A 26349-nucleotide genomic window follows, 5' to 3' on the forward strand; every position below is an offset into this window, starting at 1 on the left:
AGTGTTCAGGGACGAATGCTCAGGCTGTCAAACATTAGCCAAAACATCCTGCCAACGGCTAATGCCGCGGAGGCAATAAACCGGGGGCCATGGCATGCAATTTCATCCTAGAGCTCCTGCAGAGAGGTTTGTTTTTGACAAACTCATGTTTTTCCGCTGGAAACAGCCCTGCCTGGCTGCGCTCATTAGGGATTTGCGGTCTGGCAGGAACCCGCTCGTTCCTCACCGACCTGTGATGGCTGGAGTTCCCCTCCTGGCCGCCCGCGCGATTGCTCAAGCGCTGTGGCAATCCACAGGCAGCTCCAGAAACACTCAGAACATGACTGCCTGTGAGGGAGGGAAAAGGACAATGCACTCCCTGCAGCACAGCGGGTCCCGTTGGGCCTCCCCCGGAGGGAATATCAGGGGGAAAAGTTCAGGCAGGCGGCGGAGGGCCCGGCCCCGGCAGAGGCCGCCGGGCGCTCCGGGAGCGCTGCCAGCGCCGGAGGCGGCCTGAGCCTGGGCCCGGGCACAGACAGCTCCTCCAGCCAGCGGGCCGGGAGCCGGGCCCGGGCACAGACAGCTCCTCCAGCCAGCGGGCCGGGAGCCGGGCCCGGCAGCGCCCCGGGACACGGGTGCGGCGGCCCCCGCGCTTCCCGGGAGGCCGGCTCTTCCAGGCGGGACCAGGGGCCTCCTCCTCACCAGGTATCGCCTGCTCTCCCCGCTTGCGTTGTTTCCAGACCGTACTTCTAGGTGAAGAAGTAAATGTTGGATGCCAGAGCCCTTTAGCTGCCGAGGGCCGGGGAAGCGCCCGCAGTGGCCGGGGAATTCCCGTGGGCAGATCCCGTCTCCCGGAGCCGGGGCAGGGAGGGCTCAGCCCACACAGCGGGGCGGGAGGGGTGAACCGCAGGGCTTGGCTGGGAGGAAGGTCCGGGATCGCGGCTGCTCCCTGTTCCCCCTCCTCCCCGCCCGGAGCGGGGACATCCCGGCCCTGCGGGGAGCGAGGATCGGAGAGAGGATTGCTCTCCCGTTTGGGAGGAAAGCAAGAGCATCGCTCGGCGTGTAGGTGCTCCTGGTGAAGGCGGCTCTTGCAGGTGGCTCTTGCAGGTGGCGGATGGAGGGGTATAACTGCCAAACCTTCGGAAGTGTGTCCCATGCTTGCAAACAATCCACATGAAGGAGGAGCTGAGGCCTCCTGGTAGCCCCGGGGGTCCCCTCTGACAGTGGCTTTCTGTGGTCGCCTGTGAATCCTGCTTTCTGGCAGCGGTGCTGCGTGTGCAGAAAGGCTGAGGGGATCCCGAGGAGCCTCTAGAGTCCTTTGTTCGGTGAAGAAAGGTCATTCTCACCTTTCTCCTGCAGCACTTCCTAAACATACATCTCACAGGGCAGCCCAAAGAGCAGAACAGGGACCTGGCCGCAGTCAAAAGGCCAAAATCAGGTGCTCCTCCACACAAACACGCAAGATTGGATCCGTCTCTGCCCAGAAAAAACCCTGTCTGGGGTCATGTGAAGGGAAGTAACATCAAGGGTGCTTGTAAACTGGGGAAGTGATAAAAAAAAAAAAAAGTGATCAACAAAAAAAATTAAGAGAAAAAGTGTCCCATGGCTTGCACTGACAGGAACAGTGGGTACAGCTGCCCTGGTGGATGAGGAGCCCCTCCAGCAGCTCAGAAAGGCTTGAGCCTTTTGCTCCCCAGTACCACGGGGTTCACACGATTCAAAACAGTGTTTTAGCATGCACTTACGATGAGAGTCAGTTAAAAAAAAAAAAAATCAACAAACCAAGGCCTTAAAATATAACAGGTTTTGGTTTTCTTTAGTTACTTCCTGTTCTGACTTTTCTGGTCAACAGTTCAGCTGGGCTTTTTCCACTGTTTATTTGGGTGTGTAAATATGCTTATTTTGGTAGGCCAGCCCGGTTGCAACACAGGCTAAGAGTGTCCAGCCTGCTGTGACCATGGGCTGCAGCTGCAGCTGGCAGTGGATGTACATGTTCCTCTGTGTCTCTGTGTGCTGGGGAACAGTGTATTTATCCATACTGGCCATGTTACCCACTGCCAGAATGATGTTAGAGCTGAAAGTTAGTGGCACTTAGTGGTGACATACAGCTATTTGAGGCGAGAAAGAATAAAGACCCCCTTGTGTCACATGAGGCTGGCATTGTCTCCTCAGCTGCAGGAGTTGGGAGGTGAAGTCATGTTACAAAATATCTCAGTATTTTTAATACTATGAGAAAAAAACCTGGGAGAAGCAGGAGGGTGGCAGGAACATGAAACCCACATCAGGCAACTGGTGTCCTCATTGCTGGGGAATTACAGCTCCAGGTGACTCTCTCTGGCTTCTGTCCTGTTCTTCATACACTGTGAAGGGACAGAGAGCTCAACAGTACCTGACACCATTCGTCTCCCACCCCAGCAGCTACTGCAACTGATCTGCCTTTTAAATGCTGATTTTTGCAAAAACACTCAGGCCTGTCTGCGGTGGTGAGAAGTGTCACCCCCGCTGGGACTAAGCTGGGCTGCCACATCAGCTAAAAATAGTTTCTCCTCCTCTGCCTCCCGCGCAAGATGCAGGCCGTGCTGCCAGGGCAGAGCCATAGGTGTGCCTTGCACTCAAAGCGGGGTCAGTGACTCTGCAAAGCCTGACCTGCGCTCACTCATACAAGCTGTGTGTAGCCTCTGCTTTGCACCCAGTTAGTTTTTGGCGTGAAGGCTTGCTGTGCTCCTGGACTAGAGCAGTAGGTGCAGGAAAATGGTGTGTTGAACAGGTGCCTGTCGTGGCCTTCTGAGCTGCTCCCACAGGCTCCAGCACTGTCAGCAGCCCCTTCCTGCCCTCACTGGATTTTGCAGCACAGGGATCAGTTGATATCAAACTGGCTCATCTGCAAAAATCCCATCTGAACTGGGTAGACTTGTGAAACCTGAATCTCCACCAAGCCACAGCTCCCCTTTCTTCCCTGGGGACAGGGAGGTCAGTCAGGAAATTCAATCTCCACCATAGTCCAAGGGCTTCAGCAAAGGAGAGTTGTGAAGGGACAACCGAAAGCACATCTCTGGCAGGTGGGTAATGTACCCGTTGCATATGTTCCAGGGCAGCTGAAAAAGCAGGGCTCTGCTTGTCCATGGACTGCTGGGAGGCTCGCTGGGTGCTCTGAGAGCCACACACCATTTCCACAGCTGCCAGTTCTGAGTGAGAAGGTTTGTTCATAAAGATGTGTTTAGATGCCTTTCTCAGAACCAGTTTTCCTAAGTAATTACAGAATAATTACCCAGTCCCCCAATTTCTTGCTACTAATATTCTTCCTTACTTTGCCTTTCCCCTTCCCCCAGCCTTTTTCCAGACTGGGTTTCTGGGTGTCAGCCATGCAGGCCAGCAGTTCTGCTCCAGGGTCTGTTTTCCCCCCTGTACTGTGTCCTCTCTCTCTGCTGTGCAGGCACTTCTGTAGACAGCTTGTGAAAGAAGATGTGATAATTAACAGAAAGAAACTTTAGCGTTGCCCCGAGAGGAAGAAGACAGGTTGTAACAACCCTTGGCTGTGATGCGGAAGGAATTTAATGACAGACAACAGTGCCTGCTGCTCTTTCCTTTCTTACATAGCAGATACATCAAATTTTAAGTAGTAAAACCTCAGGGATAAGTGAGAAGCTGTGTGTACAGTTATGAGCAAGGATCTCATAAATAAACCTGACCTATCATAATTCCACATTGTCTGTCTGGTCTAAATTTACAACAAAGATGCCAAAAGCCACAGGAAGATGGTAAATCAGCTTGTCATTCAAAGTGCAGGCACTGGTTTCCAGTTCTCACAGAGCAATTAGCGAGGCTGGATTTCGACAGTCACTGGCAAGCATGCCCCATAGGAGAAACCAGAACTATCAGGGCGCAAAAGTGAAGGTCTATCTTGCTCAGCATCTTCTCTGAGAGTGAATATTGTAGCTATTCCAGGAAAAAATTAGTCATAGGCAGAAGGGATCCTCCCCCTATGTCCCTGGTCAGATATTGGCAGTAACTTATTGAAAGAGCTCCTGACCCAGCAGGAGCACCCCTACTCACCTGGTTCAAAGCTCTTAAAGGATTTATCACCTCTGAGGTTGCCCAGTCTCTCTCTTCTGGGCCCATTTAGTTCTGGATTCAGGGAGTGTGTAGGGTGCACAGAGCTGCATGGTTCTGCTTGGTGCCTTTGCCAGTGTGAGACCTGAGCTGGCCATGGCCAGGAGCACAGGCTGGCACCTCAGTGGGATGGCAACCAGGTGGCTGTCAACCAAGAGCTGTGTGCCACTCTCCAGGACAGGTGCCAGCTCCGAAACTTGCCCAGGACAGGGGAAAATAGAGACACTGCACTTCCTGGAGTAGCAATCAGTGGATGAGGAGTGGAGTGGAGCTGCTCCAGGATATGAAGCAAGTTATAAAGTAAGGCAGAGAGAGTCAAAAATATAGGGCCTTGGAGCAGCAAGACTGGCTGGCACCTGTGGACCACCATGTACTGCTGGGAGAGCATGGCAGCCTTGGACGCCCACAAATGTGTCCAAGGTAGTAGGTCATGCTGGCAGGTGCAAGGACCAACAATGGATTGGAGATCTCCAGCGTGATTTGCTTCTGCTGCCCAGGCAGTGACAGCTCTCACTGCTAGAGATCCCAATATTCAAGTAACCTTTTTGCTTCAAAAGCTTTAAAAAAGCCAATTTCTCCAGAGCTCTGTACCTTTTGCACCTGACAGGATAGAAAACTTGATGGGTGCCTCACTTCTTCAGGTTTTATTGAGGAAACCTTCCCCAAACCAGCGCAAACACTAGCGATGCCTGTGCAGATCACTCTCTTGTGCTGAGGATGAGGAAGTGGCTGCTGAAAGACTTTTCAAAACCTTTTTGTCATATCAAAGACTGATTTTTTTTGATCCTCACCACAGCCCTGGTTGTGTGCAGCAGTTAATCTTCGATTAGTTGTTGGAGAGGGATTATCTTACATCTCATGTGGGTATGTCATAGCCTGATACTGGCCCTGGATGACAGTGACATGTGATACGTTGTTTCCAAATGCAGGTAGGAACCTCTCTCCTCTGACTCTGCATCCTGGAGATGGCCTCACCCAAGGTTGCAGTGGTGGGCGCGGGAGTCATCGGCCTGTCCACGGCCCTGCGCATCACCGAGACTTGTCCCAGCTGCTCTGTGACCGTCCTTTCGGACCAGTTCAGCCCCAACACAACGAGTGATGTGGCAGCTGGGATGCTTATCCCTCACACCTACCCAGGTTTGTTTAATCCAGGCCAGCACTGCCAATGGCACCTCATGCAGCTGTGTCCAGCTGTGCAGCGGTGTGTAGAGGCTCAGGAAAAAGAGTGCCTTGACCTGTGTTCCCTGTCTGTCCCATATCCTTGACTCTCCTTTGTATGCTTCTCCTCTTTGCATTATTCCTCTCTGCACGTTTGTTTTTGTTCACATGCAGACACACCAATCCACAGGCAGAAGCAGTGGTTCAAAGAGACCTTCGCTTACCTTTTTGCCATCAGCAACTCAGCCGAGGCATCAGAGGCTGGCATTCACCTGGTCTCCGGGTAAGAACAGCCCCCGGGGACAGCCTTTGGTACATTTGTGCTGTGTTCTGGAACAGGCAGACAGGTTTTCTTTGCCAGAATTCAGGAGCATTCCCTTCAAGGAATAGCTTTTGTAGTCCATATTCCCAAGAAACTGCATTGTAGTTGCTCAAATATAATGTATTTTTAGGCAAAATTGAGGAACAGGTGCTCCAGAAATCCCACTCAAGTCTGCCCAGGACCAAATACCCTTTAAGAACCGATGTTTTCCACACTGTCACCCGCTATTTGTTTGCAGCAGGGATCATATTCATAGGGATGGGACTGCAGGATCCTCCAGTTTCAGCAGCTGGGTACTGAGATTCAACTGGGGGTGTTTTATGCTGCCTATTATGTACTCAGAAAATCACCTCTTGAGAGTATTGAGACTGAGCAGTCTGTAGCTTTATGGATACCCAAGAAATGCTGAACAGGTGTGCAAGGGGCCCCACCAGGTCCAGTCAGGTGTCTTCAGTTGTGGTGGAAACACGGTGTGAGGGCACTCTATACATACACTATCACTGGAAGGGCTCTCTGCAGTTTATTAACCTGGGTGTGCCACCATCAAGCTCAGCTGTGCTGACCCTTTGCCTGTTTGCCCAGGCAAGTATTGCAGGAGCAGACAGCAATATTTCGCCATTGCTGTTAACCTTGCAGAGCTGCACTGATGGGGAAAGAGGTTCCTGAGCTCTTGGGTTTGTGCTAAGATTGCCATGACACATAACATGGCAGAGCAATACCAGTAAAGTTTTCCATTTTTTTCTCTGTCTTTTGAGTTGGCAGGTCTTTAAAAGCACTCCCAAGGAGGAGTTACCTTTCTGGTCAGATATTGTGCTGGGATTTCGAGCAATGTCTGAAGCAGAACTCCTAAAGTTCCCACAGCACCGATTTGGTCAGGCCTTTACGACCCTGAAATGTGACTGCCCACCCTACCTGCTGTGGCTGGAGAAAAGGTAGGTTTTGCTGCAGGCTGGGCATGCAGAGGGAAACCCTGGCAGAGGGACTGGAGGCAAGACAGGGTCTCCTTGAGAGCCTTAGATTTGAACAAAAACTGGAAAAAGGCTGTTTCTCATTGCAGAAAATGCAACAAGCTCTTGCTTGGCGAGAAGCACAGGAAAAAAAATACCCAATTTTTCTAAAATGTGAAAGGCCCCATTTATGCAGTGTCTCTTTTTTTCCCAGTGTATCTGTACCATGGGGCTTGGAGTGTGAGAGACCCTGGGCATAGGGCCAACATAGCCACAGGGGCCATGCTTGGCCAGCCACACCTTGAAGGTACATCAGGAACTTGCCTTGCACTAAGAAAACATTTGGCTGCTCCACCTTTGCCAAACTCCCCAAATGATAATGCTTTGTTTTTTGAAGATGCATCCAGCCCCTGAGAGAATAAGCGCATCTAGGAAGGTGTCTTCTTGTGAAGTCTTTGCACTTATGAAGTAGCTGGACCAATTAATCTCAAATTTGTTTAACAATTGGAGCAATTTCTTAATCCATTTAGGTGAAAAGAACCCCAAAATGTTAAACAGCATCTCTTGTAACAATTTTTTTTAAAATGTTTGCTTGCATAAGATGAGTGATGCAGTCACTCTGAGGAAGTTGTGGCTTCAGAGTTCATGCCTGGATTGACATCAAAGTTAGAAAATCTTCCAATTTCTAAATTTTTAAGTTTTAAGTTTCCCTCCAACACTGAGGTATTGGAGTTTTTTCTCCAATACCTCAGTTTTGGAGAATCACAGGAGAGACAGGATGCAGACCGAAAAGGGCCTTGACATTTTGGAACATACTGGGGTAAGTATTTAATCCAAGTAAGTACCTCTAAAGTGAGCAAATGGCTGTATCCTCTTGAGAGAGAGAGAGACAGGCTGCAAGCTGATTTGGGGTTAAATAAAGAGATGTGTACTGACACCACGGTACAAATTGCCAGTTCAGCTGGTTACTTGGATGCCTTTCATCACACTGCAAAATGTGTAAAAGCATTTCTTGTTGTAGCAGCCAGGAGGGCTGGGAGTTCTCCTGTGGCACCAGTGCCATGTGAGGTCTGTGCCATCTACTCAGTACACATGATCTGTCATGTTTCATTGCCTAACTGAAGCAAATTTCTGCTGCAGGACAGCTAAGTTGTACAACCCATTTAGTATCTGCCATGTGATTTCTGCTCCCTCCTCATTCCTGCTGTAGTCTTCTTATTTCTCAGAGGATGTAGTCTAATGAGGTGATCAAGCTCTTTTCTTTTTTTTTTCTCTTCTCCCTGGTGATGAGAAGTGAGAGAATATTAAACATGTAACTAATTCTCAAACCCCTAGTGACCTGAGCTGTATTTATAGACCGCTCCCCTGGCAATCCACAAGGAAAACTGTTGTTGTGCCCACCTTGCTAGGCCAAAAATAGACCTCAGGAATTTTTTCCTGCTTACTTGCCCGAATTCAGGAGTTTTCAGCAGGTTTTTTCACTCGTCTATTTTTTATGGAATGGTGACAGAGTCCCAGTTACAACTCTTAGGAGCTCTCCCTGCAAGCTGCCCAGCCACAGCTGCTTCATGAGATCTCTCCTGTTCTTCCCAGACAGCTTCAGTGTCCTGCTACATCAGGCCCCAGAGCATCAACTGTGCCCTGGATTCTTGGCTCACTCACTGCTCTGTGGGAAACCACTGCCTTTATAGTGGGGTTGATGACTTTGCCAGCTGCTAGAATGTTCCAGAGGATGGGATTTTCCACTTAGGGCATCACAGACCTGTCTCTTGACTTGCTTATGCTAAAACCCCCAGCACTGGGATCCAGCTGACAGCATGCACTAACTCCATCTCATACCAGTGATTTTCCACAGGGAAGGGCTTCAAAATTCAGGCAAGTTCAGGGGAGGAGTTGGCTTGAAATTGAGCTCAAAAATGCATCTCAAGAAGAGATGGCTTTCACTGAAGAGCAGACATGCATGTGCAGTGTTCTGAGCTGTCCTGGGTGACTCCTGACTGCTGCTCCAGAAGGTTATGGGCACCTTGGGGGTGCTGTGCCATATCTGCCTAGTCGTAATGCAGATCTTAGGGCTTGGCACATGGCACTAGATTGCTGTGTAGCTCAGGGAGTGAGTTGGGAATGAATGTGACAGCATATAACAGGCACATTAAAAGGGATGTAGTATGATAGCTCTGCCACTAGCGTGAGCAAGTTGGTAAATAAATCTGTTGTTTCCCAGCTTGCTTGGTCTGTTAAAGCTTGGTACTATTACAGAAATAAATCAAGAGGGTGAGGACCTGACTGCCTAGGTCTGATGCCACACCCTTCTCTAAACTGCTCAGCTTGCTGTACTTTTTCCAGCCTGACCTGGCTAAGTACTTTTGATGAAATCAGACAAATCACAAACAGAACTCCCATGGCATTTTCTTTGCTTTTTGTCCCATCTATTGTTTGGTTTTGATCAATATGTAAAAGCAAAGGCAATCTATCTCATTTATTTAATATCCATAATAATTATGTAAGGGTTTAGGGATTTCTTTTCTGCCTGACTTTTGGAGTCTTTTTTGCAGGTTGAAAGCAGCTGGCACCCAGCTGTACACCAGGAAAGTGGCAGACTTGTGGGAGCTGCACGGTGAATATGACATCGTTGTCAACTGCGCAGGCATGGGAGCCCACCAGCTGCTGGGCGACAAGCAGCTCTTCCCTGTCAGGGGACAAGTCCTCAAGGTTCACGCTCCTTGGCTGAAACAATTCATCCGGGATGGAGATGGCTTAACTTACATCTACCCAGGGATACACAGGGTGACCCTGGGGGGAACCAGGGAAGAGGGGAGCTGGAGTCTCTCCCCTGATGCTGGCACTACTAGAGACATCTTTGACAGATGCTGCTCCCTTGAGCCCTCACTGCAGGGAGCTCGGGATATCGAGGTGAAGGTGGGCCTGAGGCCGTCCAGGCAGTGCGTGAGAGTGCAGAGAGAGGTTCTGAGCCAAGGAGGAGTTGAGCTCCCAGTGGTCCACAACTATGGGCATGGGGCAGGTGGCTTTTCAGTGCACAGGGGCACAGCCAACGAGGCTGCTCACCTGGTGGGAGAGTGCATTTCTGCTCTGCAAGGCTCCTCATTGAGGGCCAAGCTTTGAATCCCAGAGGCTCCTTTTCCATTTACAGCTAGTGCTGCACCTCCTAGTAGCAGCTTGGACTTTTAGTTCACTACTGTATAGAAGGGAGCTAAGTCAACAGCTTGTTCCAGTGCAGATACTCAGTGGTATCTTCTACCATCTTGGAAAGGCATGATGTGTTGGTCCAAGTATTAGTCCAGCAGATCATCTCTTCCATCTGCCCTGGGCATTTGTCCTAGCCTCATGTGAAGAAGACAAGATACATAAATACTCTTCACATAACAGGGATCAGATTGCTTCACTATAATACAAATAACATCAGTTCAGCATTTCTGTATCTGCATTGTGTCAGATGCAGTAGGCTCAGATTCAGTAAAAAAGGTTGTCTACTCTTGTACCAAATCTAATCTAGAATTGCCCTTGTTTCTGCCACTTTGCTAACAAATTTTATCATTGTCTGTATTATTTAGAAGAAAAAGAAAACCCCATGCAGTTCTGCATTACAATGCTTCCGGTCAGCTCACAATGACCAGGCAAGTGATTTTGAGAGCAGGTCTGTGATACCCATCACTGCATTTGCTCATATTGCACCTCAGGGAACTTAAAGTGTCTGCTAATATTGCCCCACATGAGCTACAGTTTTGTGCATCTTTTCTCACACTAGTTTGCAAATCTGGTTTGCTCCTTCAAGGCCCTCAGATTTTGCTCTCAGATACCAACGATTTCTGCCCCTCCCCTCCTCCCCTGCACAGCAGCATTGATATGGCCTTGGTTCTACTGAAGAGGATTTTTCAGAGTGGGCTTGGGAATGCAACATCCCTTTTCTACTTCACAACAACGCTGTCTGCTTTCCTTGTGACAGCTGATGTGGCTAAATTGGAGACAAACCAACAAGGATTGCAACACCAGCATCAGTTTCGTGGAAGAGCCATTTAAGACGAGATAAACACTCTAAAGAAAAATTTGTCTGTAACTGGACATGAGCAAGCTCCTCTGCTGTAAGAAAACTGAGTCACCAAAGCCCAGATTCTCTCACTCCATGGCAGAGGCTCTGTTTGTCTTTACACTCCCCTCAGTAATTCAAGCCCTTTGATGTGTCTGAAGATAATCGCTCCCCAAAATTGGATCTTACCATCAAAGTACAGGTCTGACTTAGTGATTAAATGCCTCATTAAATCTTAAATGGCTCATTTGAGAGTGTATCATCCATTTTTGTCTAGCTTTTTTGTCCATAGAATTGGAAAACTATTCAAAATCCTTCAATAATTTCAGTGATTAAAATTAATTGATAAATAAATTTCTAATAATGGAGCAAAGGTCACTTCTGTAGTGTTTCCTTTCATAAGCAAGGGATTTTCTTTTGTTTGGGATGGCCTGACAAGGGCCAAGAAAGGCCACATTCAGCCATGGCTGCCAACCCCTGCTGTTCTCAGGGGGTATGAGGACAGTTATCATTTGCAAGGGCCAGCTGTCAGGAGAAACATCACCAAATTAAATTATAGGTCAATAAGCACCTGGGACCAGCCTAATCCAACCCTGCCTTCAGCAGCCTCGTCCTCTTTTTCTCAGTTCTGAAGGCTAATTTTGCATTCCCCCCTCCATCCCCCCCATTTGTCCTTTCCAGTGGTATGACAGGGCAGAGCTGCAGCTTTTGGCAGCAATGTTGGCGTAGGGCTTGTCAAACTGCAGCTTTGTCCTCAGCTAACACAGAACATAAAAATACATGGAAAAAGAACAAAATAATGGGCTCTTTTTTCTCAATCTTTATTTTAAGCTTAAAAATAGCAAACGGTGTAATTTATCCTAGAGCAAGAAACACTACTAATGCTAATAGGGTGATCATAGCCCCATAAGAAAGCAAAGCTGTGCTTGTGCACTTCTTCTCTCCAGGGTGATGGGGTTTCTTCTAATCTACTTCTAAAAATTGTCTGGTTGATACAGTGTCAGAATAGGTTTGGCTGCAAAGCCTGTCTGGTGTCTTAGCTTAGCTCATGGCCAGCAGGGGGGACAGGCACTTCTCGCCTAGGGTTTTCCTCATCTGAGGGGTTGCTTAGTGTTTCAGATGATTTACCTTCCACACAGTTGTTGACTTGCTTCTAGAACGATTTAGGGTGCTTCCGTACTCCCCAATATCCTGTGAAAACAGGTTCTTTAAAGGGAGAAACTTCTCTGTTCAGGAGCAGAGCTTGTTGCCTTCATCCTTGTCTTGTACCTGAAAACATCATCTGATGCCCCTTTCTTGCATGTTATGAGAGGTAGTGACTCCATGGCCCATTTGAATTTATAAAACTCCACCATACTCTCTCTCAGACTCTTCTTTCCCACCTTGATGTATCTTGGTTTACATAATACGTAAGTGCCTCAGTTTCACAAGCCCTGATTCTCGTGGGGACTTTCCTGTTGGAGAAGACAGCACAGTAAAACAAAAGCATTCCCAGAGGTTTCTTCTCCAAGTGATAGAGCAGCCAACAAGGAAACGTGCCATGCTGCACTCTGTTCTTGTCAACACAGAGGGGCTGGTGTCACAAGTGAAGATACTTCTCAGGGGTCAGTATTAGGGCTGTTTAAAATCTTTGTCAGCCACATGGACAGTGCACCCTCAGCAAGTTTTCCAATGACACCAGGCTGAGTGGTGCACTGGCCACACTGGAGGGAAGGGATGTCATCCAGACAAACCCTGGCAGGTTTGAGAGGTGGGACTTTGCAAACCTTGTCATGTTCAACAGGGCCAAGTGCAAGGTCCTGCATCTGGGTTGGGGCAATCCCAAACACAAATACAGGTAGGGTGGAGAAGGACCTGGGGGTGTTGATTGAGGAGAGGCTCAACATGACCCAGCAATGTGTGCTCACAGCCCAGGAAGCCAACTGTATCCTTGCCTACATCGAAACAAAGTGACCAGCAGGTTGAGGAAGGCAATTCTGCCCCTCTTCTCTGCTCTTGTGAGACCCCACTGGAGTGCTTCCTCCAGCTCTGGGGGATCCCAACACAAGAAGACTATGCATCTGCTGGAGTGAGTCCAGAGGAGACAATGAAGAGGATCAGAGGGCTGGAGAACCTCTCCTATGTACACAGGCTGAGAGCCTGGAGAGGAGACAACCCTTGGGACACTTTACAGTACCTTACAGTACTTAAAAGGGTCTTGTAAGAGAGTTGGAGAGACACTTTTTGCAAGGGCATGTAGTGACAGCACAAGAAGGAATGGTTTTCAAATCAAAGAGAGTGACTTTAGATCAGAAAGAAGTTTTCACTGTGAGGATGGTGAGGCTCTGGCCCAGCTTGTCTAGAGATGTGGGTGCCTTACACCTGGAAGCATCCAAGGCCAGTTTAAATGGGGCTGTAAGCAACCTGGTCTAATAGAAGGCATGCCTGCCCATGCCAGAGAGTGGAACTAGATGATCTTTAATGTCCCTTCCAACCCAAACCATTCTGTAACTCTATGATCTCTCTTTACTTCGTAATATATTAAAATGCTTTATAGTCATTAATAAGCATTTAAGTGGCAACCAGATACCTGTCCTGAGTAGTACTAGCTACTACTACATGTTTCAGAGGCCAGGGCTGAGGCTGGATAGTGAGGCAGTCTACCTCCCAGCTCAGCCAGGTGTTTTTCTCTGCTGTTAACTATACTGATTTTCACCTGCCATTACTTTGTGCAAACTCATGAAATGGTTTTTGCAACTCCTTGAGGCAGTTTACGTTTTACTGCCTTGAACAAACTGGTACCACCAGCAGATCAGTCATTTGCCTGTCTCATGGGTCTGAATGAACAGTGGCCCTACCATGATCCCTCTAAGATGTGACTGGCGGCTTCTCTCCACTGTGAAGGATGGATGATTTATCCTTACCTTGTCTCTCTATCCTGTATGCAGTTGCTGACTCATGAGAGGATCTTCCCTCTTACCCATGCCAGATTAGCTTCTTAATGGGACCTTGGTGACAGATGTTGTTAAAGGCTTTCCAGAAGCTGAGCAGGCCATAGCGAGCGGATTGCTCTCATCTGCAGCTTCACAGTTTCCTCTGAAGCTGTCAGAGGGTGGTGGAGCACAGCTTCATAGGTTCTCACTGCAAAGCTCTGCCAATTCTCCTCTCTTAGGCTATGTCTCTCCTTGCAATTATTCTGTTACTATGGCTTTTGCTGTTTGCCTGCCACAGGTCTCAGATTGAATGCCTTGCATTTCTCTAGATCCCTTAGAGCACTAAAAACAGTGTTACTTGCCATCCTCTTTTTTCTTTGGCTGTTTTAAGCAAAAGCTTATACACTGGCTCTAATAGTGCAACAATTTCCATTAGCATTCCTTAAAAACCCACAAGTCAGTAACATCTGCTTTTCATGAACTTGTTACTATCCCTGGCATTTATTTGTCCTGAAGCCTCATCTAATGATCCTTCAATAGGAGGCAGCTTCACTGCATTATCCCTTTTACAAATGGTTCTACCATGGGAATTTCACTTCTTTCAAGCTTTTCTGCACTGAACACAGACGCAAGTAATCTGTTTAGCTGTTGTGTTAGGATGTGTTCCCTCTCAAACGCCTTTGCCACCCTGATCATCTGCTGACTGCACACCCTGGTCACCTGCAGAACCCTCCAGCAGGCTCCCTGCTCCTGCTAGGATAGAGGAGGCTTTTTGTCTAGAAGTAAGTTTCCTCAAAACATTTTTTTAATCTTCCTTTCCATTTCTGCTTCTAATTTGACAGAATTCATGTCATTATCCTAATTTGGAGGGGATCTGTTTTGGTTCTTTCCCATGTAATTTTTAACATGCTAGTACAATGACCCAGTAATTATCTGCCTTCTGGCACATGTCTGATATTTCAGACTTGCGGTTATAAAGAGGTCAAAATGGCACCTTTAAACAAATTTCATCACAATTCTCTGCTCCTCTCTTCCTCCTCACTTCCCCAGTGTCTAGCTTGAAATTCTTTTTTAAATCTTACTCCTTCTCACAGAAGTTTTCCTCCTGGTTAAAGTCATGCCACACAAAGATTGAGCATTCTATTCAGAAACCTCATCTTTTTGTTCCAAAAGCTTTCAATTTGTCAAGGATGTGCCCTAATATTTTGGGAATAACTGAACATCCTTCTGTCATGCTTCCCTAGGCATGAAAAATTTAAATAATCTAAACCACCTCCTATATACATAGTGGTGCTACCCTGTGCCAGCTGTACACCTGCCCACAAAGGGGAGTCACACTATTTCAGTGCCTTCAGGCCAACTCACTGACACTGCTTTCAGGCAGGTGGAGTTTGTTGAGATGAGTCCTGTCTTGCTTCAGCTGCCCAGCCCCAGGTGTTGGTCTCCGGCAATATCTCATCAGCCATCCCCCAGTTTCTGCTCCTCACCCAAGACTCATGCCAGGAGCTGAAGCAAAGCTGTAGCCTCTGTTACCTCTCCAGCTCCAGTTGAAGCTGAGCTGGGCTGGCAGCTGAGGAATTTTCAAACCTCCATTTTGATCTTAAATCTGTCGGTGCTGCCGCATCAGCTCTGTAGTTTTCACCTGAAATCACAGAACAAGTGTCAGAGAAACACACATGGGAGAGGATTAAGAGTAGAAGGCTCATTAAACCTCTCTGACCTCCCTGTGCAGATGAAAGGTGTCCTGAAAGAAAGACTTAGCTGCCACCTGGGCAAAGCATTTTATCCCTGTGCTGTTCCTTAAGCCTATGCATGTCTGGACATAAGTTATCCAAACTGTGCTTGAGTATTTCCCTCTTATCCACGCTTTCTGATCTACATTGAAGAGGCACCCCTGGCAGATGGCAACCAATCTGTCACACTCACATAGAACTTCAAAGGTGTAATTGTGGTATAGAAAGAGAACGATTATATTTTGAGACATTTTTCTCAATCCTTGTGATTCCAGAGAGCAGATGGGAAGTGTGATGGATTTTAGAGCTTGAGCACAAAATAATAGTTTTCTGCAACAGGAAATTTTGTTGATTTTCTTCACAGAAACAATGCCATAAAGTCATATTGTCTTGTTATAGGCTTTTGCTTCTGTTTAAAACAAATTTCTGGAAAATGCAGGATAATTGGCATTCACCATTCATTACCATTCTCTTCCAGTCAAGGACTCTTTGAGATAAACTGCAAATTCATTAGGAGTAAATGTAGCAATTAGAGATAACATCATGGCCTGGACCGAGATTTTTATTGTTTTCACCGCAATCAAGTGACTATTGTTACGTTGTCCGCCGCGCTAGTCTATCCTGCTCTGTTCCCTACTTTCCACCAGAGGGAGATGTTGGATCAAGCAGTTGCTGAAAAAACCCCTCACACTCCATCTCAAAGAGCGAATGGAGTGATGCTTAATTCAGTGGATATCTGGGTGCCTGTCGGACTCCCACATACCTACAGGGTTTGGGGGACTTGGGTGCTTCAACAGAGCTCTAAAAAGGGCTCGTGGATCAGTTATTTATGGAGAACGCTTTTTAAAAGTACAAGAAAATTTGAAGGTAGCAGCATACTCGAAGCAGTTGTTAACAAACAAACAAACAAAAATAAATCCTGGATAAAGCTGCTGCTATAGCAGCGTGTCTCAGAGTTTTCCTCCACCAAAAGGTTGGAGGGGAGAGGAAACCATTGTCTTGGGTAGCCAAGTGTCCTCAGTTCCTCGTGTTGTGCGTTCTTGGGGTCCCCCAGCCCCTCAAGTAATGCCTGGGCTGGACATCCTGTGGGCCAGTCCCTGTGGGGCTGCATCCTGGTCCATGTGTCCACTGGCTCCTGATCAGGCTCCTGGTGAGCCCAGACACCATTCTGGGTGCTCAGGTATTAGAAATTACTGCTGCTTCAAGATCTGAAATGGACTAGTTTCTTTCTGGGAATTTCCCCCTCATGCCTATTTTTCTCAATGACGAAGTAAAAATTACATAGTTTGGAGAAGGAGAAGCAGACATGAGTCAAAACCCAGGCTTATTAAGATAGGGATCTGCTGCGGAGAAAAGAAAGGGAGGAGAAACTTTTCTGAAAGTGAACAACTTCATACAAATGGAATTTCCAAAAGTAAAAGCAGTTTCAAGGGAATATTTTTCCGGTGATTTGGTGATTTGCTTTCATCCTTTGAAACTGTCTTACACCACTGACAGCAGCCAGCACTAGGGGAGCCCTGCCCCACATCACTTTCCTCTGTTGCTGTTAATGTCCATTACCCACCATAAGGATGGTGGGTAATGGACATAAGGATATTTCTCACATAGTAAGAGGCATGTACCATGTGCATCATGTGCTGTGCTGCCACGATTGTCACATCTCCCGCCTTTTGATTCAACTCCTAAGTCCCAGTCAACCAGGTGATATCTAAGCCTTACATTAGCTTTTCATTCAATTTGAGAGCCAAACAGAGGAGGGGAGGTTTGTTTATTTTCTGTGTCATCAGAGAATTTAAGCAACTGAGCCAGCTGTCAGTGTTTCAGAACCTGTGTGAGAGCCTTCAGCCAGCATTTGGGCTAAAATGAAGTTCTAAAAACAACCCTTTCCTCAGGGAACACAGTAGACCAATGGAGGGAGCTTCTGTGTCACACAAATTAATGGTTTAGGTTGCTTAAAGAATCATCATCAGATATATTAGTGAAAACAAACTTTAATAGAAATTTGCAAAAGTAGGCAAAGCTTGATGGCTTTGCTCTTGAGGGCTTACTCTTACTGCATTGATAATACATATAAAGGATAAGCAATTAGAAACAATTCAGAGTGATTTATATAGAGGCCAGGGATGTAAAATGGGGTAAGGAAGGAAAGGTTAGGGGAGACTCTCTGGTGGATCATTCTGGTGAGATTCAGAGTGAACTCCCTTGCTTGCTAAATTGCTTCTCAGAGAGGTGCCCACACATGGCTGGATCTGATCTTAGACTCACATGATCAGCTATTTATGTCTAAAGGACCTAGGAGCACTTAAATGTTAGATTAACCAAGGATCAACTACCAACAGTAATGACAGTTATGGATTCAAGATAATAACATGCATACTATATTTGCTAAAGGGTGTCCAAGTCAGTACACACCCCCAGATATGTGTATGCAAATGTACAAAGGTAATACATGCACATAATATATAAGTACAGAGGTATGTGTATTAAAACATTTCCCTTTAAAATCACTGAAACATTCATGTCGAATGCCTTTTTGGCCTTTCTTAACGGGGGTGAGGTGGGGTGTTGAGCCTCAAATTGTGGGATATCAGTCCAGGTTCTGCTGCCAGGTGACACTTCTCTGAATTTCACAAACTTGAGAGTTCAGGCACTCTGAGAGGCATCCCACACAGAGGGAAATACTGATGCAGCCCACTGCAGTCCAGAAGAGCTCAAAGGGTCTGTCTTAGGACCACTGTTTTTAGGGCCATAAGATGGTTGTCTTAAGCCACTGATGTATTTTCATCCTGGCCGCAATCTGGGTTAGTTATTACTAGAATTTTTTAAATTCCAGTGAGGATGGTACTGTTCCACTTGAGCCGCATTTCAGATAAGGAACATTCCAAGGCTGTCAGGGAATGACTGATTATTCTCGCTGTCATCTCCCACCTTGATAAGGCAGCAGGAGTTCCTGGTACAGTCAGTTCAGCCCCCCCACCTTAGCTTTCCAAGACTTCCCAGTATGATCAAGAGATGCTTCACCACCAATCTCTTGTGAAAAGGCCTGAGCAGGCCAGAGGAGAGGGAAGGAGGGATGAACCAACACACTCACACTTGCTTTCCTCCTTGCCAAAAAAGTGCATGATTGGTCTTCAAGAAGATTAAGCCTCTCCTCCGGACAGACCTTGCAGCCTGGTGAGACAAATGCTTCTTAGTCAGTGGAACAGCTTTTGAGCTCAAATTCTTTGAACATTTGAAGAGCTGGATTTGGACTTCTCACATCCCATATTGCTGTGACTTCAAGAAGAGCAATCCCACTTTTAGGTGTGCTTCCAATGAAAAAGCTCAAAGAATATTTTTGAAATAAAGGAACTGAGGCAGCTGAACTCCAGGGAGAACTTCAAGAAACAACCCACTTCTTTACAGAGGTAAAGACCCTGAAAAGCACTGGCTACCCTGCTTGTGAAAATCCCTCTGTAAGCCTGGGTGGGCTCCTTTTTCTGTGTGGTGAGTGTATCTGCAGAGTGTCAGCACTCCAGGAATAATCACAGGACGAATTGACACAGAGATTTGCAGCAGGATAATTGCCTCAAACAGAAGGATAAATAGCTTTTTCTGGCATTTAATGGGCCTCTTAAGTGAACGGCAATAAACTCTATGCGAACAGATGTTTTCCCTCTTTTTTGTCCTTTTGCATCTCATCCATAATTATGCACTAAAATGTTCTTGTCTGGGTTGCTGAGAGCAATCTTGTTGCTGTTTGTCTTTGCAGTGTAAGACTGAGCATTTCAGCACAAAGATAGAGTGAAAAGCCCTGGATTCCTAAAGGCTCCTGCCACTGTACAGCAGTGATCATCTTCCCTTCACATTAAGCCTGAGGAAGAAGTGAAAAGTTAAGGGGAAAATTTGCCTCTTCTTCTAGCTGCTGCTCTGCACGTCCCAGTGTTGGGATGTCCCTCTGCAGGTGTTGGTGTCCTGGGCTTCAGCTAGGAGGTTCCTTAGCTTGCCTGGCTTCTGGTATTGACCCAGCTACAGTTCAAGAGAAGCCACACCTTCATCTTTGCCTAGCAGGAGAGGCAAGTGTCCTGTGAGATATTCCTCCCCACTCTGTGCTGACGGGACTGTGGGGAGATGGCAGAGCAGGCTTTCCTCTGTAGCTGCTGGCTCTGCCTCCAGTCTTGCCGACAGGACAGTACAGGCACAAAGCAAGCCCTGCAAAAATGCCTTTATGCTTTCAGAAGCATGTACTTTATCTCCTGATAGAATACAGAGAAACGACCTTGTTCCTGAGGAAATTCAATACATTCTGGCAAAGGGATCTCCTCCTAACAAGGAGCCTGTGAGCAAGCCAGGAGCTGGGACACAGCCAAAAGCATTAGCCCAGCTGAGTGGTCCTTGCTGGGACCGATGCCGGTAGAGGCACCTGCATTGTCACAAACCTACTCTGTCCTTCCCAGAGCATCTTCAAAACATCCAACTGGCCTTTGCCTCCCACATCCACGAGTGGAGGCAGACATGCTGCAGGGAGGCACATGCCAAAAGGATGAGCCCTGTGGTAGCACCTAACCTACATACAAACTCTTGGCTGAGTAGGTTTTTCCACTTTGGATCCATACAGGTGTCTCTGCATCACTGATGGTGCTCCGCATGACATTGAGGGCAAACTGCTTGGAAAAGAGCCTGCGGGAAGAACAGTGAGTTTTATCCTCACCGTCTGCTCCTAGACAGGCTGCTCAGCTGCAGGGGAGCTGTGGTATCTTTTCTGCTGAGGGCAGACCATTTCTCTCCTCCTTGTTAGGATTGTATCTAAAACTTCAAAATGTAACCAGATGGAGGAGACGAATGGCTGACCACATGGTACCAGTTCAAAAACACAACTTTTTTGTTACAGATGAAGAATGAATTTTAAAATGTCCCAAAAAAATGAGATGCTTTCCAGACATGTGGATGACCACCTTTATTAAAGGTGGATGCATATTATTAAATTAGCCTACATATTGGTCCAGAACATTGTGGAAAGCCTATCCTAGGAAAGCTGCTTGTCACCCATCAGGTCTCAAGGGTGCTGCCAGCCATTCCCAGGTTTTATTGTTTCCTATCACCTTTAATGATGCATAAATTGTGCAGACACACGCCAGTGTATTGAGCAACATTGAAAGACAGACCACAGAAAATGTGCATAGTACATTAATTACAGGTCTTAATTTGTTTGTGAATCTTCTGCCTGAAACATTTTGCCACTGTTCTTCTTCCTGTCAGCCCCAGTGGTTTGGCTTCCACCTCATCCCCTCTTGGAGACCCCTTTTCCCTGTGTGCTTGCAGATGAAGGAAGGTCTCTTTCAGTGATATCTGCTTGATTGTTCCAGTGCCATTGCCATCCCCTACATAAATACTTTGGCATTTGTACTGTTCTATATAAGCCCATTAAACACGTGTACTAAAAAGGCTTATATAATTTCTTAAAGCCATCATTACTACCCCAGCTGTGGTGTTTTGTCAAATTCTGACAATTATAGATTTATCCCTATGCCAAATTACACTTTTTAATGAAAGATATTCATCCCTGAACTTAGAAGTGTAAAAGTGTAAGTCAAATTTATTGCATCCAAAAAAACCCAGAAAGCTGAAGCCAGAATAACACTGAGGTAATCTTGAAAACATACAGAAAACAGGATTTTTTAATAGAAATGCAGGGTAATTTCTAAGCAAAGCTGGACATCTGCCTGGGATCACATACAGATACAGGGGAAATACGGATGATGAACTGACACCACAAAAATCTTTGTGCAACAGTATATGAACTGCATGTGAGCCATCACTACTTAATTCCTGTGAACTGCAATGCCTTTTTTTTTTTTACCATGGCAATACATTTTCAATTTTTATTCTAATACCTCTTCAATAAAATTTCCAACCTTTATTTTAAAAGTAGGCAGAATTTTGCTTGTTCAGAATGATTGGACAATTTAGTAAAAGGCACACTGTAAAAGCACTGTTATTCCTCTCCAGGACTGAAACACAGCTTCTGGAGGCAACAGTTGTATTTTGTAGATACCCCAAGGATTAGAGTTAAATAAATAAAGTCAAGGCCCAGGAGTAGCACAGAGATGCAAAGCATCTTCTCCCAAAGGGCCATCTCATTCTTCTCCTCCCTGCAGCAAATGTGTGTGCACAGGTACAGGTATGTATGAGTGCAAACACACAAGGGTGTGACTCACAGGTAAACCTTGAGCTATAATCCCTCTCCAGGCCAATAATGATCAACTATCTCTTTTGTCAAATTCAGAGCACGTGGCAAGGCTGTGCTGTTCGATTCCCTCTGTAGCTGGAGGGAAAGACAGCTTCTGCCTGTGCCTCGTGCTGTGCTGCTGAACAGCAAGATCAATCTTGTGCTAAGCTGCCTAAATGGCCCACGAGCTTGAGGAGAGCTAATGGGAGGCTGCATGAACATATATTTTTTAGCTGTTATCTTCAAACTTACCAGTGGCGAGCTGAGAAGCAGTTTTAATGATTCACACAGCTGAGCTTTTGCCTTGACAGCTGTTCAGACACGTATTTCTCAGCAGCAGTGAGTGGGTAATAGACCAATAGAGCCAATTTGCTTCTCTGTTGCTAACATTTAAAAGATAACACAAAGAGATTTTTTTCATAGTTTTCTGTGGGATTTAAGGCATGGGAAGGAGTAAGGGCTGTACCTACCTGGCAGAGCTGTGTGCAGGGTCCATGGAGGTCTGTCACTTGGTGCAGAAAGAAATACTTCCAGGATTTTGAGCTGCAGTTTCAAGGAATAGAACTGAAACCAGGCTTGCACAAAAGGCATCACTGAGAAGTCACCCAGGGAGCTACAGACTTTTAATTCCATGTTCCTCAGGGTTATGGCTGAGCTTTCACACATAAGTGTGCAAGGCAATAAACCGGGCCTGGACCAAAGCTCTGTCTGCTGCAGGCTTGGGATCTGAGGAACACACATATCCCGTGGGAAGGACACACCGTGCTTGTGAAAGTTTCTACACAGAGCATCTCTGTTTTCAAGTGAACGGAACAACATCACTCCGATTTTTGAAGCATTAGTCAGGAGTGTAGGAGGAAGGAGAGGGAAAAAAACTCTTCCTTTGCTCTGTCCTGTAGATTTTGGCAAGTGGCTCATATCAAGTCCAGAGCACAGAGTCAAAAAGAGTTTTTATTCATTTACTCATTTTATAGGAGGAATGTTTTACTTGTATTAACAGCCCTTGGAGAATCCTAGGGAATCCTAGTGATGTTTTTCCTGCCTAGGGTTTAATTTTGCACAGGGATTGGGGCAGACATTTTAACTAACCAGAAGATAAACAGAAGCCCTGACAGTGGGTGGAGGCAGAAGATGAATGAGGTAAGCAAGGTGTTTGAACTGAAAATGGCCATAAGAGAGAAAAATATTAAACAACTGCTGCGAAGGAGAAATTCCACTACCAACAAAATCCCAGGCAAGAGGTAATTTGTAAGCAGGAAAGATAGCACTGAAGCAATGAAATTTCATTCGTGTTAAACTTTTACCTTCTAGAGGTCTAGCACTGTGCTCTTACTACAGACAAATTTGTAAATGAGAGAGGAATTTTAACAGTTTAAAGACTTTTCCTGGAGGAACTGAGGGAGCTGTAGCTCTGTGATACCTACATAAAATGTAGATGCTGTAAGACCAATGCCTGATTTTGGTTATCAGAGCATGAAGCTGACTGTTCTCAGCGGAAATTGAGTGCTCACATTCAGAGTCGCTGTTCCTGTTACTCCTTGCATTTCATGGTGGCAGTTTGTGCTCAGCTGGATCCAGCTTGATGAATGTTCCTCTAACACCATCCATCTTGCTTCGGGAGATCAAGGAGGGGAGGTTATTTGCTGCCTGACTCAAAGAGAGAGCATGTTTTGTGAAAGATGTGAAACTTTGCAGAAGGTGTATTTCCCAGCAATCACCTCTAAAAGGCCCATCCTCCAGCTGGACTGGAGTTTCATGCATTATGCTAAAATTTTAATTTGTTCTTCTTCTCAACAGGCTTTGCTCACACACATATCTTTGCAGCCAATTCCTGGGGGAGGAATTGATTTATAATACACTCGTTAAAATGAAGAAGTGACACTGTTTAAGGGACTATCTTAATTCTCACAGATTCTCATGCTAAACCTGATAAGATTTCTCATTGTCCCTGAGATTTCCTTAGATCATTCTCTACCATTGTTCTCTTATTCTCTATCTTTAGAAAACCTCTATTGTGTTTTCAACAGGCAGACTTACATTCACATGAAATTGCAGGGCAGGGGGGTGGGGAGGAAGCACAAGAAATTAAATTCTTTGTTAAAACACAAAAGGAAAATGAAAATACTGAGTTAAATTAGTGAACTTTTCTTTATCAGGACCACTCCTAGCATGCCCACAAACTGTGGCTCATCAGCTTTCTAAGGCAGTGAATATTTTGTACAGCAGTTACATTTACAGCTCAGTGATGACAAGAGTAGCTGGATTCAAGTATTTGAGCTTTTTGCTGAAACTACACAATGAAAGAAAAACAACAAATGAAACCCTGATGCTAAAGCCAATAAAGACCTTGTGGTTTCTATTCTGCTCAGGTAGACCCCTTTTATCTGAGTATGCATTGTTCAAGCTTTTAGGAAAGCTTTGATTTCTCAAGGATTAAACTTCAAGAGAGAGTTTTTAGATGTGTTTCTGCACTTTATATTTCTGGAGTCAACCTGCCTTTAAGATTTCCTCTATAATCGTACACAAACAAACTTTTATTTTAATAGAACCTTCACATACCATTATTTATTGACTAGGTGCTGATACCTTAAAACAACATTTGTGCTAAGGATTTTGTGAAATAATACCCCTGCATTTAATGTACTTGAGGTCTGTCTAAAATCCCTCTTCCCTGAGCAGCAATATTACTTTTGCTCTCCGTATGAATATTGCCATTTCACAGAGGAGCAAAATGATGAATAGGCAGTCCTGTGACAACCCAAGGGATCTTCTGCTGAGGAACTCCAGATGATGCTCATGAATGGACCCAGGTATACATGTCTCTTAAGTTGATGTCAGTCATGATTAGAGCAGTTACACTCTCCCTTTGTCCTCATAAATGTGTTTCTTTACACGAGCACCAAGACTTGTCCAATCCATTTGTGAGCCATCTAAGTGGGGTGGAAACAGGAAAAGTGTGTGGTTGTCAGAAAGATCTACTTCCAGAGCCAACTTGCTTCCCGGTGACAAAGAGCTGAGGCTGCCCCTTGTTGGCTGTAAGCTGATCAAAAGGTAGGATGATATCAACAAATGTGTGCAGGTCTATTAGGAAACTGTTCCAGATAGGGTTTTTTTGAGTTAGTTTTCCTCTGTTCCAGGCCCTGTTTTGACTTAGTTTATGACAAAGGAGCCACTCTCCTTTTACAGGAGAGGCAGGTAGGACTGACACACCCTTCCGAGAGGGGCCTACATTTACCATGTTTTAAAACAACCATGGAATTGCTTTAATCTAATTCAGAAGAACAGTTTGCCTAAAAAAATAGAGAATAGCAATATTTAAATGGCAGGAATCATGTGCCTCACCTGCCAGTGCATCTGTGCTTGGAGCCACACTGAAATCCCACTTCTCCAGACAGATCACTGCTCCCTCCCTTATCTTTCTACATGCAGCTCCTCCATCTTGCTGGCAGTAGGTCAGGTTGCTTGGCTGCTGGCACACTCCATTTCTGCCAGTGCTCCTCTCTGACCTGCTCCCCCAGCAGCAGCCATCTCTGACTCTGCTTCAGGCTGTGAAGAGATAGGAGAGGTCAGAGGGGAGTAGTGCAGCCTGCTGCCGAGGAGAGGACACCAGAAAGAGGTCGGTGCAGCAAGCCTCTCCCTTGCCAGCAGACAAGGCAGGGACACTGGAAGCACAGTACTGCTCACAGGAGACAAGAGTCACAGCCCCTCTTCCCTGCCTGGCAAAGAAACAGGGAGTAGTCATGTGTCCCAGCCCTACATATCCCATCTGGGAATATATTTATTACTCACTGAGCTGCAAATTGGTTGCTACCGCCTGGTCCCTGTTGCCGCAGAGCTTGCCTCCTGTCATTGACCCTGCTCCCCACCTGTGCTCCTGCTTCAGAAAATCCCACCAACCACCACTCCCTGCTCATGCCTTAGCCATGGGTTAGTGTTGTGACCAAAGCCCTTCATAGTGTGTCCTCACTGCAAAACAAATGCGGGGCCTCCTGTGCTCCCGCCGAGATGAGCAGGACACCTGTCTCCTGCACTGCCTCTCAGCTCAAGCAGATCCATTCCTTCACACATGAAACCAAGGATGTGTCATGAAAATCAGCTGGATGGTGTGACTACCCAGGAGAGAGGCTAGCAGGCAAAGTATAAACTTAAAAGAGTTATTCATAAGCACGAGGTGTTGCAGCCAAATTAGGGCACCACAACTGATGTTTCAAGAAGGTTTCTCACACCCTTCAAAAGTTCAGGACCAACATCATTTAACTGCTCACTAACAGCCACACCACTGGTTACTAATCATAGTAAAACTCTCCAAAGCAGATCTATTTTTGCAACATTCTTGCTGCTTGTCTATTGATCCAGACGCCCCTGGAGTCAACCTTGCTAGAGTTTGTTATCTGTACTGCCGGACGATACTGAGGGGAGAAAGTGGGATTTCAAAGACGTGTCAGAGGAGCTAGGATGTTGGTGTTACCTTGGCTGTCCAAAGTCCTTTATCCTTCACAGGCAGCTCTAACCTTACAAGACGCAAAGTCCAGGGCCGGGCTATCCTTTCGTTTGACTTCAACAGAAACAATCCCTAAGTCTCCAGTGAAATTTCACTACCTCGTGACATCACAGTGTATAATCTGATCTAACACGTACCTTAACAAGTTAGCACACTTCCATGCTATGGACGGGCTGATACAATAGCTAGGGCGGGGGGTTGTGTCCTCTCTCAGGCCCGCTGACACGCACCTGTGGCTGCACAGCGGCGCGGCCCCGCGCTCGTACCGGGCACCGTCCCGGCCGAGGCGCGGAGCATCCCTCGGGCCGCCTGCGGGCCAGCACCGCTGCGTCCCGCAGCCCCCGCCGGGCCGGGACAGGGGCATCCCGGCCCCTCCCCGGCCGGCCCCGCTCGGGGCGGGGACTCCCAAGTTTCGGCGGCGGCGGCCGCGGGGCCCG

General features: G+C 46.6%; 1 protein-coding gene across 1 annotated transcript; it reads left to right on the plus strand.

Moving 5' to 3' along the window:
• On the plus strand, positions 1-11004 carry DDO (D-aspartate oxidase). Its single transcript, XM_066179419.1, is given in 6 exon segments — positions 1-407; positions 410-529; positions 532-684; positions 5422-5530; positions 6325-6501; positions 9069-11004. Coding segments are annotated over 6 exon segments (1440 nt in total). The 5' UTR covers positions 1-94; the 3' UTR covers positions 9637-11004.
• The last annotated feature ends 15345 nt before the right edge of the window (positions 11005-26349 follow it).

This window comes from Chamaea fasciata, unplaced genomic scaffold, assembly GCF_029207755.1.
Source record: "Chamaea fasciata isolate MVZ Bird 193981 ecotype frontalis unplaced genomic scaffold, bChaFas1.0.hap1 SCAF_3, whole genome shotgun sequence".
NCBI lineage: Eukaryota > Metazoa > Chordata > Aves > Passeriformes > Sylviidae > Chamaea > Chamaea fasciata.